General features: G+C 41.0%; 1 protein-coding gene across 12 annotated transcripts in view; it reads left to right on the forward strand.

Annotated features, from left to right (window-relative positions):
* The window catches only part of ENOX2 (ecto-NOX disulfide-thiol exchanger 2), a 283,553-nt gene that overhangs the window by 207,276 nt on the left and 60,667 nt on the right, over positions 1–15,610 (forward strand). For 10 of the 12 annotated variants that reach the window (XM_081222405.1, XM_081222406.1, XM_081222414.1 and 7 more), the window contains 2 exons: positions 567–701; positions 14,125–14,280. In XM_081222405.1, coding sequence (XP_081078531.1) covers positions 605–701; positions 14,125–14,280 — 253 coding nt within the window. In that variant the 5' untranslated portion in view covers positions 567–604. The remainder of the gene's footprint in view (positions 1–566; positions 702–14,124; positions 14,281–15,610) is intronic. The other 2 variants (XM_081222411.1, XM_081222413.1) reach the window with 2 other exon arrangements.

Below are 15,610 nucleotides of genomic sequence, written 5' to 3' on the forward strand. Positions count from 1 at the left end.
GTAGAATGTAAAACACCAAAGTGAAACCTAATGTAAACTATGGCTTTTCGATGATTATGATGCATCAGTGTAGGTTCATCAGTTGTAACAAATGAACCACTCTGGTGAGAGATGTTGAAAATAGGGGAGCCTATGCATGTGGGGGGGTGGGTGTGTATGTGGAATCTCTGTACTTTCCCCTCAATTTTGCTGTGAACCCAAAACTACTCTAAAAAATAGTTTTCATTGACTTTAAAACAAGGAGGAAGGAAAGAAAGGGAGGGAGGGAGGGAGGAAAGAAAGAAAGAAGGGAGGGGGGAGGGAGGGAGGGGAGTGGGGTGAGAGAGAGAGGGAGAGAGAGAAAGAAACACTAAAATACCATCTGGTAAAGGGCTTCCAAATTCTATAACTTCCTGCCAGTTCGAGCTGTATTGTTTTAACCCTTGTAAAGAGCTGAAATTAAGGCTGTGTCCACCAATTGTCCATCAGTCCATTTCTGTAAAGAGTTGCCAGAGTTTACATTGATAAGTGAACTAGATACTGAAACCTTAATACAACAAATTATTTTGCTTGTCATTTCTTCTTAGCTGATAATAGTAGAACTCTGAATGTGGATTCCACTGCAATGACACTACCTATGTCTGATCCGACTGCATGGGCCACAGCAATGAATAATCTTGGAATGGCACCGCTGGGAATTGCTGGACAACCAATTTTACCTGGTATGCTATTTTTAATCACCTCACAAGTGTTTCTTTTTACTGACCATATGGACATAAATATAACAATATGACACAACTTATTTTGAAGTTGACATTTATCAGGTTCTGCCTAGAGTGTGCATTTTTGTAATATGAGCTTTATAGGCTGGGTGGCCTGTAGTTACTAGTATACTCCCTATTGCACTATGGGCAAGCTGGGGGTATATCTGATGCAGGATATGGTCACTGAATATTTAACTCATTGCAATAAAAGTACAGCAGGATTTGGCAAAGAATTACAAAGTTTGTCTAATTTTATACATTTCTTAGAGGAAGCAAATAAACATGGAGCTAGAATGAGAACTGACTTAGATATCCCAAAAATCTTAGGTTCCTAGAGGGAAGGACAGGAGATAGCGGGGAACATCCCAAAGACTATTGTTAACATTCAATAACTGTTCATATTTTTTAGAACAAAGTAACCTGTAAGAGAATGGGCATGGTATACTAACTCCATCTCCACTAAAGATAAAATCAGAAGAAAAATGCCATGTCATCTCAAGGGCTTAGTTTAGACACAGAAAAGCTTCCTGGACTGTCAGAGCCATTAACCATAAAAATAGGTTTGTGAATGTGCCTTGGGCAACTCAAATTTTTTATCACTCTGCATATGACCTTAAATGACCATGAAAGTACTGTGAGTATTGATTTGGGGGGTTACAAAGAAATTTTAGCAAGTCGGCAAATTTGCAAATATAAAATCATGAATAATGATATAAATGTTATAAAATAATTATAAATTTGATCAAAAAATGGGTTTATGAAGACATTAGGGAATGCCATATTAGGAAGCCTGGGGTGCTTTTTAAACATCCTAAACATTAATCTCCCAGATTCACTTAATTGTTATCCTACTTAAAAGCATGACAGGACCAAGGCAATCTAGGCCAATCTAGGACCTTGCTACTCAAGTGTGGTCTGCATAACCTGGGAGCTGTTAAGAATCCCAGAATCTCAGGCCACAGCCCAGACCTACTGAATCAAAGCTGCATTTTAACATGATCCTCATGTGATTCATAAGCACATTAAAGTTGAGAAACAGATCTAGAGTGATGCCACTTAGGGTTGTTGTGATAATTAAATTGTGCTTAGTACAATTCCTGGCACATAGTTAGTGCTCAAGAATGTTGGCTATTGGGGCTTCCCTGGTGGCACACTGGTTGAGAGTCCGCCTGCCGATGCAGGGGACGCGGGTCCGTGCCCCAGTCCGGGAAGATCCCACATGCCGCGGAGCGGCTGGGCCCGTGAGCCATGGCCACTGAGCCTGCGCATCTGGAGCCTGTGCCCCGCAACGGGAGAGGCCACAACAGTGAGAGGCCTGCGTACCGCAAAAAAAAAAAAAAAAAAATGTTGGCTATTAAAATACTTTAAAAATTATTATTAATATATTTCTCATAAACATTTCCAAAGGGGGTATTTTTTTATTTCATTTTTCTTCATTATTTTATTATAATAGAATTTAAACTAAAATCTTATATATTATTTTATAGCTTTATATAGAGTGGTCCTGAATCACAATCACAATCACTCTAGACTATCCCTTATAGTCTAGAGTGACTAGATTATCTGATTTGGCTTAAATATTACCAATTTATGGAAGACTGAACCTTATGGGTATATGTCCCAGAAAAAATCTTGAGGCCAGACCTACTCTGATACTAAGAGGACTAAATGATAGCTTAGATTATTTGTAAACTACCACATTTAAACATAACTCTATGCTCACAAAGTAATCTTCAGTGCTTTGCCACCCATCTATAATGTGGAACAAAAAAAGGCCTAACATTGAGAGTAAAAAATCATCCATGCCATCATTACAGGCCCAAAGCTGTGCTGGGGTCAATATTAGGCCTAGAAAATTGGGGTAGGTTTTCATAACAGTAGCTCAGAGGGCTATTTCTGCAGAGACAGTACCTTGCTTAGTACAGGCCTCAAAGACAAACTGCTCGGGTTAAATCCTGGCTCTGCCACTTGCTAGTTATGTGACCTTGAGCAAGTTACTTGACCTATCTGTACCTCAGTTTTCTCATCTGTGAAATGGGGATGGTTATAGTGTCTACCTCATAGGATTGCTGTGAATGTTAAATAATATACTTAGCACAACGCTTGGTATATAATAAGCACTCAATGAAGGTTAACTGGTGCCATTATTATTGCTATTAGTCATATTACATGTTATTTAAGATAAAGGAAATACTAACATACTTCCTTCAAATAGCTGCTAAGCTGCCATTTAGATTGAAAGTACTTGGGTACTAGGCAGCCAGTGTCAGCGCTAATCACATCCACCCCAACTAGACATTTGAAACCTCAAGAGTGATTTTAATTTCTACTTCAAGCCCCTTTGCCTCCCTCTTGTTTTCTTAAGGACTATGAAGAAATGGCTTCTCATGGTCCCCTTCAACCTTGTGACTCAGGGATCATTTAGCTATGCTCCAAGGAAAGTTACTTGGATTTTTGGAAACCTGGTCTTAGAAATACTGATATTTAGTTCTCTTAAAAGTATACAGGGCGGGGCTTCCCTGGTGGCGCAGTGGTTGAGGGTCCGCCTGCCGATGCAGGGGACACGGGTTCGTGCCCCGATCTGGGAGGATCCCACATGCCACGGAGTGGCTGGGCCCGTGAGCCATGGCCGCTGGGCCTGCGCGTCCGGAGCCTGTGCTCCGCAACGGGAGAGGCCACAACAGTGAGAAGCCCACATACCGCAAAAAAAAAAAAAAAAAAAAAAGTATACAGGGCAGGGCTTCCCTGGTGGCGCAGTGGTTGAGAGTCCGTCTGCCGATACAGGGGACACGGGTTCGTGCCCCGTTCCACGAAGATCCCACGTGCTGCGGAGCGGCTAGGCCCGTGAGCCATGGCCGCTGAGCCTGCGCATCCGGAGCCTGTGCTCCGCAACGGGAGAGGCCACAGCAGTGAGAGGCCCGCGTACCGCCAAAAAAAAAAAAAAAAAGTATACAGGGCAATAGCACTAGGCTGAGACATACTTTGTGAAGCTATGTGTAAAATCACTTCAGTTGTATGTGAAATGATTTTTCTCCTCTCCATATTATTTTAGGGAAGCAATTTACTCATCAGATTAGAACGTGGGTTCTGGATATAGACTGCCTGGGTTCAAATAAATCCCTGCTCTGCCATTAAATAGCTGTGTAACCTTTGGCAATTTACTTAACCTCTCTATGCCTCAGTTTCTTCATTTGTAAAACAGAGATAATAGCACCTATGATATAGCATTGTTATGAGGATTAATGAGTTAATGCATGTAAAGTCTTAGAATGATGCCTGACTCACAGTAATTCCTCAGTGAACTCAGCTATGATTATTATTATTTCAAGTTCCCATCTGATATATGGCTCACAAAAAGTTGAATTATGGCTTATTTCTATTCTTAACAACAATGAAGTATAATGAATGCAGGGGCAAATTTTTCCCTGGAGAAGCACTGGACAATGGCAGGTGAAGAGAACAGTGTGTGTCTGACAATGCTGGTGACTGCTCCCTGTATATCTGGTGGGGGATGTCCAGAGAAGCAGAAAGTTGGCGCCACATGCCAATGCTGCTTACCATTCTTCTTGCTAGAGTCTGGGAAACAGGGGGCCTGCCACCTTTTTATGTAATGTTTTAACTGAATGGGATAAAACATCCCCCTAGTCCTCTTCCTACTGCCCCAAATTCCTTAAAATGGAAAAGGAAGCAAAGGAGCCACGTGGAACTGTTTCCTGAGGTCACCCATTGATGGCTTAGTAATTTAGCTACTTTTCTACCCCTTAGAAGGTTTCCTTCTTAGCCAGCAGAGTTTTTCTTTGTCCTGTCTCATCTGGCCTATCTGTGACAACAGAAAAGGCTTTTGGCATTGATGAAAAACAAATGATACATAAGCTTCCTTGACTTCCCCCAGAGAGCTCAAATCCATACTGTCATGGATGCTGAATCTCTTGGACACATACTTGTCACCTGGGCAGTGTCTAGCTTATTATATTCATTGAGCGTGGAGCAGAGACTGGCCATCTCTGGGGTTTGGTGTAGAGCTCCCTTTCACCTAACATGGTGTTTTTTGTACAGCTGCTGTTCAATAAAGTTAATCCACAGTGATGGCAGATTTGAAGGTCCCCTCTGGCCGGCACCTGTCTTTCCTGAAAGATTATTTGCTTCTCCAAGCTCGTCAAATAAGACTAATGTTAGTTTTCACATGAAGGGAGGCACCAAAAAGAGTCAGGCCGTCTTTGGAGCATTGTTCTGCCCATCATCCCAGATTAATCCAAGAATGGACCAATTAAAGGGTACTCACTGAATACTGTGTGCTGCTTCCTTTATTTTCCCCTAAATTAAAATATCCTTATCATCCAAGTGTGGAGCCTGTGAAGTCCCAAAAAAGAAGTGTCCCTCATTATGGTGTCTCCACTGTATTGACTATGCCTCCTCCATAATGAGAGATGTTGGAAAATATGACTCATGGCCCTTATTCCCAGAGCAAGACGCTGCCCATCTATGAGAATTGTCATTCTTAAGGAGGCAGTCACTGGACGCAGCAGGCAAACTCTGATGAGAACAGAAAGAAAGAATGAAGGTGTGTGACACATGATAGGCCACTGTTCTTCAAGCTCCTCAAGGAGGCCTGGACTTGGGTTTCTATTACTTTAATATCTTTCACAAATAGAATACGCTTTCAGTGGCAGATAATGTTGAGATCCTGAAAAAGGAGAGCACTGTTCATTATCATGGTGGACACTTCACCAAGAGCCAATGATATATAAACCACTCTACCAAATAGAACTAATGTCTCTCCAAATCAAGCTTGACTCCTACCAAGTGATGGGACTCTCAGGATTCCCCCATGGAAACTATTATGAAGAGTCCAGTAGAGTGAGATGGTTTATTCATTCATTCATACAAGGAATATTTACTGAGGCCTGCTGTAAGCAAGATACTGCAAGGATCCCTGGGGATAAATCAGTGAACAAAAAAAGAGAAAGATTCCTTCCCTCATAGTGACTAGAGTACTTCTAGAACCCCCCATATTTTATCCCTAATAAAACCTGTTCTCATTTGAGCTGCCTCTTGACCCTCAGCACTCAAAGGCTTCCTAAACATTTTGTTCATTTGTGCTTTTATTCACCCATCCATGAATTAAAATATATTGAGCTAGGTCAAGGGGATACCAAATGGGCCTTCAAGCTCAGAATCCAGTGGCAGAGGCAGCAAAGTCCATATCACTACACTACAATGTAGCAAGTGGCATAGTAGATACATGTAGAAAAGTATTGTTTTAGCCAGGGTAGGATGGAGGGGGTACTAGGTGGGTAGTGGTGATCAGGGAAGGTTGACAGAAGTGGCAACATTTGAGCTCAGTGTCCAGGGATTTATAAGAAAGTGTCAGGTGGAAGAAAGGAACTAAGAACAGCCTAAGCAGAGGAAGTGGTCCACCAACGACCAGAAGGTATGCAAGACTATACAGTGTGGGGAAAATGGTTAAATACTGAGCTGATTTACATCACCCCATTTCACAAAATATTTGAGGCAGCTTATAAGAAAGATTACAGTAAAAGAGAAAAATTACAAGTAAAATAAACCATCATCTGGGAAAATATAAATGAGAAATAGAAGGGGAAGCCCCGGTAGGGAGGTTAATTAGAATTCAGATATGTAGGTCATAGGATCCCACCCAGTTTCTAAAGGTGAACTGCACTTGTGACCAGAGGGCCAAAACAAAAAGGGAAACCTGATCAGTTATATAATTTGCATTTTCCCTGAAGAGAAAATATACCAGTCCTCAGGAGAAATCAAACTTTTCATGGCCCTTAACACTTGTGTGTGTTTGACACTTTAGCTCTGAAAGACTTTTTTCATAGGGATCTTCATACATAAGGGTGCACACTAAGTGAGGTAGTTGAGTCATCTCCAAACACTGGGCTGGAGCCCAGGACCAGTTGATATTGCTTTCTCTCATCCACTGCAAAATGTAGAAACTAAGAATATAGTGAGTTTTTCATGAAGCTAAATTTGCTCAATTGAAAGGACTGTTCTTTATTCGGAGATTATAGATTTCATATATTTTTGGTTTTGAAATGTTCTGTCTTTTATGAATTGCATGAATGGTACGTGGTTAATTTTTGTTACTTTTTTCCATGTCTTTTCTTAGCAAATTAAGAGGTTGGCAACCTTAAATATATATATGTGTATATATATATATGTGTGTATATATATATATATATATATATATATATATATATATATATTTTATTCATCTCTAAAATCCAGAAATCTAGGAACCAAAGATGTAGTGTGAAATGTCCTCCCTAATGCCTTTCCAAAGGTGTTCACAGCATCCCTAGATGAGAGTCAGGGGCATGACCCTGAATCTGTCAAATGTTGTAACAAGGCAAGAACACAAAGAACAAAATAGGAAGGAATAGGGGGAAGGTGGACTAGATATATAGATATTTGCAAAAACTTAAACTAATGAAATAAAGCTTCATTGGTTGAAATTTGGGATCAAAGTTGATATTTATTAGGGAAAGTCTTTATGAGCTGAAATTATGCCACATAACCCGCCCAAGCCCAGCTTGCTGCCTCATTTGTCATTGTACATGAACCAGGCCCTACCCCAACTTTCCAGCTGACCTGAAACAAGGGTTTTGATGATCTTCTGGAGAAGCAAGACAGATTTTGGTAGAATTTGAGAGTCATTGTGCAAAAATTTAGAAACTTGTGTTCTATTTCCAAGAGGGCTTGTGGTAAGTTCAAGGTCATCTCACAGCTCAGCCAAGCTCTCCTTAGAAATCTGTGTTCCCTCTTCAGGTTGGCTGCCTGAAAAGTCTTTTCAAGAATCTGTGTAGAGAGGAGGCAGCCAGGACTGTAGTGAGTTAAAATTTCTCAATACCCAGGCATAATTCTTAATTTTCCAATGAATTTTGTAAGAACTCTAAAGAAATGGCAATAACGTACCAGAAATGTATACCTGAATTGGAATCATAATTTTCTATAAAATAGCTTAATTATGCATGTATAATTAGATCCTATTTGGAACATTTATTTTAGACTAATCCATAGTTGCATTTCAGTGGTTTTACTGTGAATACAAACTACCTCCTGGTGATCAAGGGTCTCTGGAATACCTAAGAGATTGGAAATGCCTTTAATGGACCTGTGGGGGGGGGGGGACTTGGGTGGGGAGAAGTCACTAAGTGTAAGCAGAGGCTTTCTGAGTGTATGAAGAGGACTCCAGCCAGCCAGAACCAGGTCCAGTTTTGAAAAGGCAAGCAGGATAGTAAATATGTTAGCTCCTATATCTGCCTATCTCCAGTTCATACATTGCCACAATTCCAACTTCTGTGAGTCAAAGTTGAGACTTCAGATTTAGAACAGAGGGCTCTAAATTATCTAATGCTGTGACAACACATATATTGAATATCTCAACAGGAAGTTCTGGCTGTAGAGATAAGCAACCCTATGGTAGCCTTTTGAACAGGAACATTTGAAGGACTCTACAGGTTGAGTAGGTAGATAACAGAGCTTAGTCTGACAAGAAGTATCTTTTTTTCCTGTGGACCCATGGACTTTGTGAGAAGCAGAGTAGACTAGTGATTGAGAGCATTACTAGTAAAAGCCACCTACTGTGTGGCCTTACTGTGTTATCTCTGTAAGTTTCAATTTCCTCATCTGTAAAATAGGGAATAATAATATTGGTCATCCCTTAGGATTGTTCTGAAGTTCAAATGAGATGATGTGTATAAAACCTGGAAATTCATATACACCTGATCAATGGACAGTAGTATTATGGACAGCATCCTCTTCCCCTGCCACAAAAGTAGATGTTGCTGTCTATAGGAAGAAAGCCATCATGAACTGGCCTGCCAGAAAATATCAAGGGTTGAACCATAAAATTGGCATATGTGGTGTCTTTGTCAGGCATCAAAGATGGGCAACCTCTAAGGTTTCTAGTGTTTTGTAGACATCTGTAATCTTTGTACATCTGGTAGTGTGTTGTCATCTGGCATTGTTCCAACTGGTCCTTCTACACAGCAATAGTACAGTGACAACAATTGCTCAAAGGCAGTGGCTGTGGGGCCCTGCTGGATCCCAAAGCACCTTTTCAATAATCAGAAAAATAATGTCAGTCTAGTTAGGTGCTTAGTGTACTTTCTATTTTAATTACTTGAAAATAGCTAACTCTATTAACCAATCACACCCCACTCCTCAGACGTGCTGCATATTCTGCTTACCTATTGCTGTATGACAAACACATTATAACTTAGTGGCTTAAGACACAATGACTTTATTATATTTTAAGATTTTTCTGGATAAAGAGTTTAAGCAGGACTCAAATGGGCAATCCACCTGTTCCACATGGTATCAACTGGGATGCCTCAGCTGTGGTGGGATAGTCTGGAGGTTCCAATACAACTTTATTCATACTCATGGCACCTTGGCAGGGACAGATAAAACACCGGGCTCAGCTGGATCCCTCCCTTTCCATTTACACTAAGGCCCTCTCCACATGGTCTCTCCAGCATGGTAGTCAGACATGTTACCTTGTGACTGAAGCTCCCATAGCAAGTGTTCCCAGAGACGAGTGGAAATTTTATCTCTCTTAAGGCCTGGCCCTGAAAACAGGCACAGCATCCCTTCTGCTGTATTCTATTGGTCAAAGTGGCTCTAGAGCCCATCCAGATCCTCAAGGGGATGGGGCATAGACCTCACCTCTTGACGGGAGGGGAAACAAAGAATTCGTATCCACCTTTAATCTGCCACACTTGCAAAAAAGAATAATATAGAAGCATTTTGTTATTTGTCTGCCATGTTTTTCAGCATACCTGTTTCACCTTATACCTGTAATTAAATTAATTCATTAAAACAGTTACCATACTACATTGAGAGGCAGTGCAGTGGTTAAAAGCATTAGAGTTAAACTAACCTGGATTTGAATCCTAGGTCTTGCCTAGGTTATTGGCTGTGGAACCTTGGGCAAGTAACTAAACCCTTCTGAGCCCCAGTTTCTTTGTCTATAAAATGAAGGATAATAACAGTACCTAGCCCACTGGTCTTTTGGAATGAGATTATATAAAATGCCTAAGCACAGTCCCTAGCACAATGGAAGCACCCAATAAACAATTATAGTGATAATAATAATTGATGATAAAGCATTATAATTGTCTGCATGGCTGTCCCCAAACTGTACTCTGAAGTCAAGGATTTTATCTTATTCCTTCAACCCCAACACCTGCAGAGGGGCTGGCATCAAAATACGGAAGGACATACAAATGGTTAGACATATGGATGACTGGACAAATGACATTTTCCTCCATTGTAGCTCCCTGGCTCAGATGTATACAGAGAATGGAGGATGATAATATTGCTAGATAACTACTCTAGGTTGAGTTAAGTGCAAGTTGCTAGGCAGCAGGAAGACTTAAGGCTACACTGAAACATTACTTAAAATCATATAATAGAGATGTAATAGAGCTGCAACTCAGAGGAGCAAAGTGGTGCAACTGAAAAACAGCATTTGCAGCATTTCCAGTAAGCTGGGAGTTTGGAAAGTACATGAATCAAAAGAGGGACTACAAACCAACATCTTATGACATTTCCATCGATGGCAGTGCCAAGAGTAAAGAAGGCAGTAGGGAAAAGGCATTAGAAGAAGAGATGGTGGTAAAAGCAAAACAGAACAGGGTATTTATTGTGAAAGGAATTTAGGGGAATACCCTGGCCTTTTCCACAACCCTTTTAAAAAATATTTATTTATTTATTTATTTATTTATTTATTTATTTATTTAGGCTGCGCTGGGTCTTACTTGCGGCACCCGGGATCTTAGTTGCAGTATGTGGGATCTTTCTTTTTTTAGTTGCGGCATGCAGACTTCTTAGTTGCAGCATGCAATCTCTTAGTTGCGGCATGTGGACTTCTTAGTCGCAGCATGCATGTGGGATCTAGTTCCCCAACCAGGGATCAAACCCTGGACCCCTGCATTGGGAGCGTGGAGTCTTACCCACTGGGCCACCAGTGAAGTCCCTCCACAACCCTTTTATAAAATGATTTCAAATCTCCTTCAGAAGTTTAAATTCCTAACATAAGTGGTAATACTTTGTACATGTTGGCTGTACTCCTCAAGCCAGAACAGGGCCTGAAGAAGGGAGAGAATTTCTCTGGTGTTCTATTCCCAGTGTATTTTAGTGTTGGACTTCTTTGATTTTTTTCAGATTCTGTAATACTTGTATAAGGCCCATGATTTCAGATGGTTATTTTCTTGGTTGGTATTGGAAATTCAAGTCTACTTTGGTCTTAATGGTTGAAGATAAACAAAATAAATAATCAATGTGATAGGAGCCCTTGAAATGTCATGTACAATGTACATTCTGCCCTCTAGCAAGCCCTGCTAGGCATGTAGCCTATGGAACTCTTGGCATATTGAATGCAAAGAAGAAAGGGAGTTTATCTACTCTGGCTTTAGCCATATGTCATGAATACACTTGCTTTTAAATGAATTTCATAAAATATTAATGTAATCATACCAAACAGCACAGTGGTGAGTACATCAGTCAGGAATTATATTCATCCTGTGTATTTGTTTTTTGTTTGTCTCCATTTATTAGTAGACAGTACATGGAGACAGGCATTTCTTTCTCAGTCGAAGTGGCAGAGCTTGTTTAATGAACTGATGTTTCTGTAATCTGTGGTAAGGTAGAGTTGTGAGTGACAGAACTATATGAATAACAATGAGGAGGCAGGCAGAACAATAAAAGGAAGACAAACATTTCAGTAGGGGGGAAAATAAATGGGATTGTTTAGTTGGCACACAATCTAATCTGATCTTTTCCTACTGAAAATTAACAGTTTGTAAATGGGGGAGATAATGTTAACAATTTTTCCAAAATCTTATACACAAGGAATCAAATTTTCCAAAGACATAAATGGCATTCTTAACCACAGTGCTCTCATTCTACAGCATAGGAACACAGAGTGTCAGGGCTCCTAAGTTCTCCAAGATGGAAAAAAAGACCTGGACGCCCTGTCCCCCTGCATAGAGCATGACATATAGGAGGCTATCACAAATGTTTCTGGGATGTGGAAGTGAATGCCTGAATAAGTGAATGTATTAGTGTGTGGACACATGTTTTGAATGGAAGGAAGGAAACTTACCTATCAGGACCACCATGTATCATGCCAGAGGTTTTCATATCTGTTCTGTCCTTTCATCCTTTGAGCTAAATGTCATTATTTATCCCTACTTTTACCAAAAAGGAGATGGAGGCACACAGATATTAAGAAACATCCCTCAAGATCATATAACTAGCATGTGGAGGAGAGTAGAGAGATGAGAGTCACAGGGAGGGAGGGAAGGAGTGTGTGTGTGTGTGCGCACATAGGCATGTGTGAATACTTGCATGTTGGGTGAGATAACGTATGAGGGCTAAAAGTAAATTTGTTTTCAGAAAAATAAAATTTCCTCTTAGAAGAAAATTCTTTCTTCCTAAACATGTTCAAGGTCTTGGCATCTCAGCATGACAGGCATGTGGGAGGATGGGGAATGCCCTAGCTCTCTTGGACTGGCTTGCAATGGGAGGTGATCATGTGCCACCCACCTGCCTATCTGCCCAGTCACAAGACTCTCTCCTTCTGGGCCTATTGTACTTGAAGTCCTGCTTCTGTATGAACCGCAGTTTCTTCCCATTGTTTAGATACACCTCCTTCAACATCTTAGAGAACCACCCAGGGGCTTCAGAGCCACCTTGAGGACATACTTAAAGGCACTGTCCCTTGGGCCTGAGTGGTGAGCAGGGTAAAGTCTGGGGGAGTAGGACCTGCCACTGCTACCATGACTACCCCTACATTATCAGAACTCCTTATGCAATATTTTCTTTGTTTGCAATACACTGTGCATTCTATAACAGAGGACAGGGGTGAGAGGTGAGGAAATAAAGTAGAATGCACTCCCTTCTCTCAAAGAACATGCATTTTGTTACAGAGACAAAATGTAAACAATGAAATCAGTACCACCTTTCGACCCAGGTAAGCGGGGCCCCTGCCATGGGCCCTCACATCAAGGGACCCCGAGCTTTGGAATGACTGTCCAGATATTTTCTAAGTCCCTCTCCAGAGCTGAGGACTGGCCAGGTAGATAGTGCCATCGGGGTAGGTGCCCCAAGTCCAGAGAAGCTCCTCTGTGGGTCTTGATGGCAAGAAGCAGCTTTCTCAAAATTTTCTAGGTTCCCCTCCAGTGCCTACGATTCACAAAGGCCTGCAGTGTCATCTAAGCAAGGAGCCCCAATCTCAAATTGAACCTATGTGGACCTCAGTCCCCATTTCTCCCTTTGAGGCACTCTTCAATCCTTTACCCTTCAAATCCATTTACTCAAGTAAGTGCCCCCAAGAAGCTTCAGAACTTGTGCCTGTGGAGTCCTCCCAGAGTCTTGGTTCCAGGAGAGTATCCTGGCAAGTAAATCACTCCAGCTGTATGGTATGGTATTTCTTTCATGGTATCGAATGGGCTACCAGAATAGTGTTGATGCTGATTTGTGGTGAATCAATTGTGTATCTAGACAAGCCCCACAAAATATGTTTTGGGAGCTCCCACACATCCTAGAAGCACCCCTGAATGAAACAAAAGATGATGCAAAATAATATTCGGTGGCAACAGGTGTAGGACAGTTTTTAGATAAAGAGATAAGAATGAACCAGTATTATCTGGAAAGGTGGGACTTTAAGCCAGGCCTTGAAGCATGGGGAGAATCTGGGGAGGCTTGAATGACTCCAGGCAGGCAGGGAGAACAACAGGAACAAAGGCACAGAGAATCGTTATTTACTGAGCATTTTTGTGCTATGCATTATGCTAGGCGCATTTCGTTCATCATTTTGTTTATTCCTCATAGCTCCCTATAGAAGTAGGCGGAATTAACCCTGGTTTGCAAATGACAAAACGGAGGTTCAAAAGATTCATCCTGCTAATCAAATGGTAGAAGTAGGACCCAGGTCTTCCTGAACCCCAAAACTGTATGCCCTTAACACCATGCTATACTGCAAAAAGACAGGAAGTGTTACAAGGGACAGCAAGAAGCCTTGTCTGAATGGAGCAGAGGGTGTGTGTTGGAAAGTAGTGGAAGGAAAGATCAATGGACAAGGCGCGGTCATATTACAAAGGGCCTTGGATGTCAAAATGAGAGGTAGAGACAAACAGGCACTGGGCAAACAAAAACAAGCAGGCCTAGCCCAAAAGGAAAATGCACAATTATAATATTTAAGACCTGGTAATGCTAATAACATGTTTTCTTAAATATTTTGCCTCTGTCTTAGAAAGGCCTTTGGTTTGAAGCTTATAAGGTAGCATTCTGCCTCTACTTGATCTTGCCTGGTGTAATTTATTGTTCTCTCTTTCCTCTCCTTTTTAAGACTTTGATCCTGCTCTTGGAATGATGACTGGAATTCCACCAATAACTCCAATGATGCCTGGCCTGGGAATAGTACCTCCTCCAATTCCACCAGATATGCCAGTAGTAAAAGAGATCATACACTGTAAAAGCTGCACACTCTTCCCTCCAAATCCAAGTAATATTCTGCTTTTTCTCCACACAAGTCACAATGTTTTGGTGTCTCAGTCCCTTGGTTATTTGTTTTTGTGTTAAGAATGCTGTCAGGGCAATTAGTGCCTGTAAAGTGGTGGCTTCTGGGAAGGAACCTGGCTTTGGAATTGAATTCAAAATATAACACTCCTGACACAGCTTAAAGTAAACTAGTGTTCTAGTTCCTTTTTAGAACTTGAATTTTGTTGAAAGGGGGCTCAGGTTATTTGGGTGGGGAAAACACTAACGGATAAGCCTCCCTTAGTTCTCTGCTGAGAGCATGGCAAAAGTGCCATTTTTGTTAACAGCCCCAAGACTTCGTAAAGGTGAACAGAAAGAGCAAGTGCTATGGGAAGAGTAGGCATTTGGTATGTTGACTTATCTTCTCCAGAGCCCACCAACTGTGTCTGATGAAGCCTTGATTATAAACCCCAGTACTTACTCCTGCCTGTCTCTGGTATATTCTCTTGCACTCAGTGACCTCTCAGCAATAAGGTCATGTGATTTAGGGACTCTCACAGTCTCTTTATGCACCCATCTGATCTGCTTCTGTCTTGTTTCTTCATTAGACAGTATCTTTACCATCAATTCCTTCCCCTCTCTCCCACCTAACATTTCATCCAGATCCCTGTCACCTCTCCAGCCCAACTCCAAGCTTACCGTCTCCCAAACACTTCCACGTGGAAGGTGCTGAAATTAAAATGGAAGTTAATCTTTCATCGTTCTAATGCATTTCCAATGAAGTATTAGGGGCTAAATCCAATGGATACCTTTTAGTCCTTAAGTTACTTTATTTCTCTACTATATTTAGAACTAGTGACCCCTTCATCCTTCTTGAAACATTAGGTCATTTGAAGGTGTTAGAATGACCACCAGAGAGATTATATAGATCAAGAAGGAGGATGACCAAGCAGGGCACGCTAAGGAATTCTAACATTTCAAAATTTAAGAGAGAAAGGGGAGTTTGCATTTCTGTACACCCCTTAGCAGCAAAAGTCCTTAAAGCACTTAATCTTTACTGTTTCCAGTTCTTCTCCTCTTCTCTCTTAAATCTTCTTCATTTGGGCTTTTGCCCCAGCCCTCTATCAAAATGCTTGCTTAAGAACACTAATGTCTATAGCACTAATAAAGTTAGTTAGACAAGTATTCTCTTTCATACCTGGAAACAAGTCTTTTATAAGGACCATGACAATTATATTTACATAATATGCTTTTAAAATATTTGATAAATTGATAGACAATAATGATACCACATTATAATATGTATTTATTTTATGTTACTAGTTGCTATAAACTTTCTCATACCTTTTTAAAAA

Source organism: Mesoplodon bidens (genome assembly GCF_964165515.1).
Source record: "Mesoplodon bidens genome assembly, chromosome: X".
Taxonomy (NCBI): domain Eukaryota; kingdom Metazoa; phylum Chordata; class Mammalia; order Artiodactyla; family Ziphiidae; genus Mesoplodon; species Mesoplodon bidens.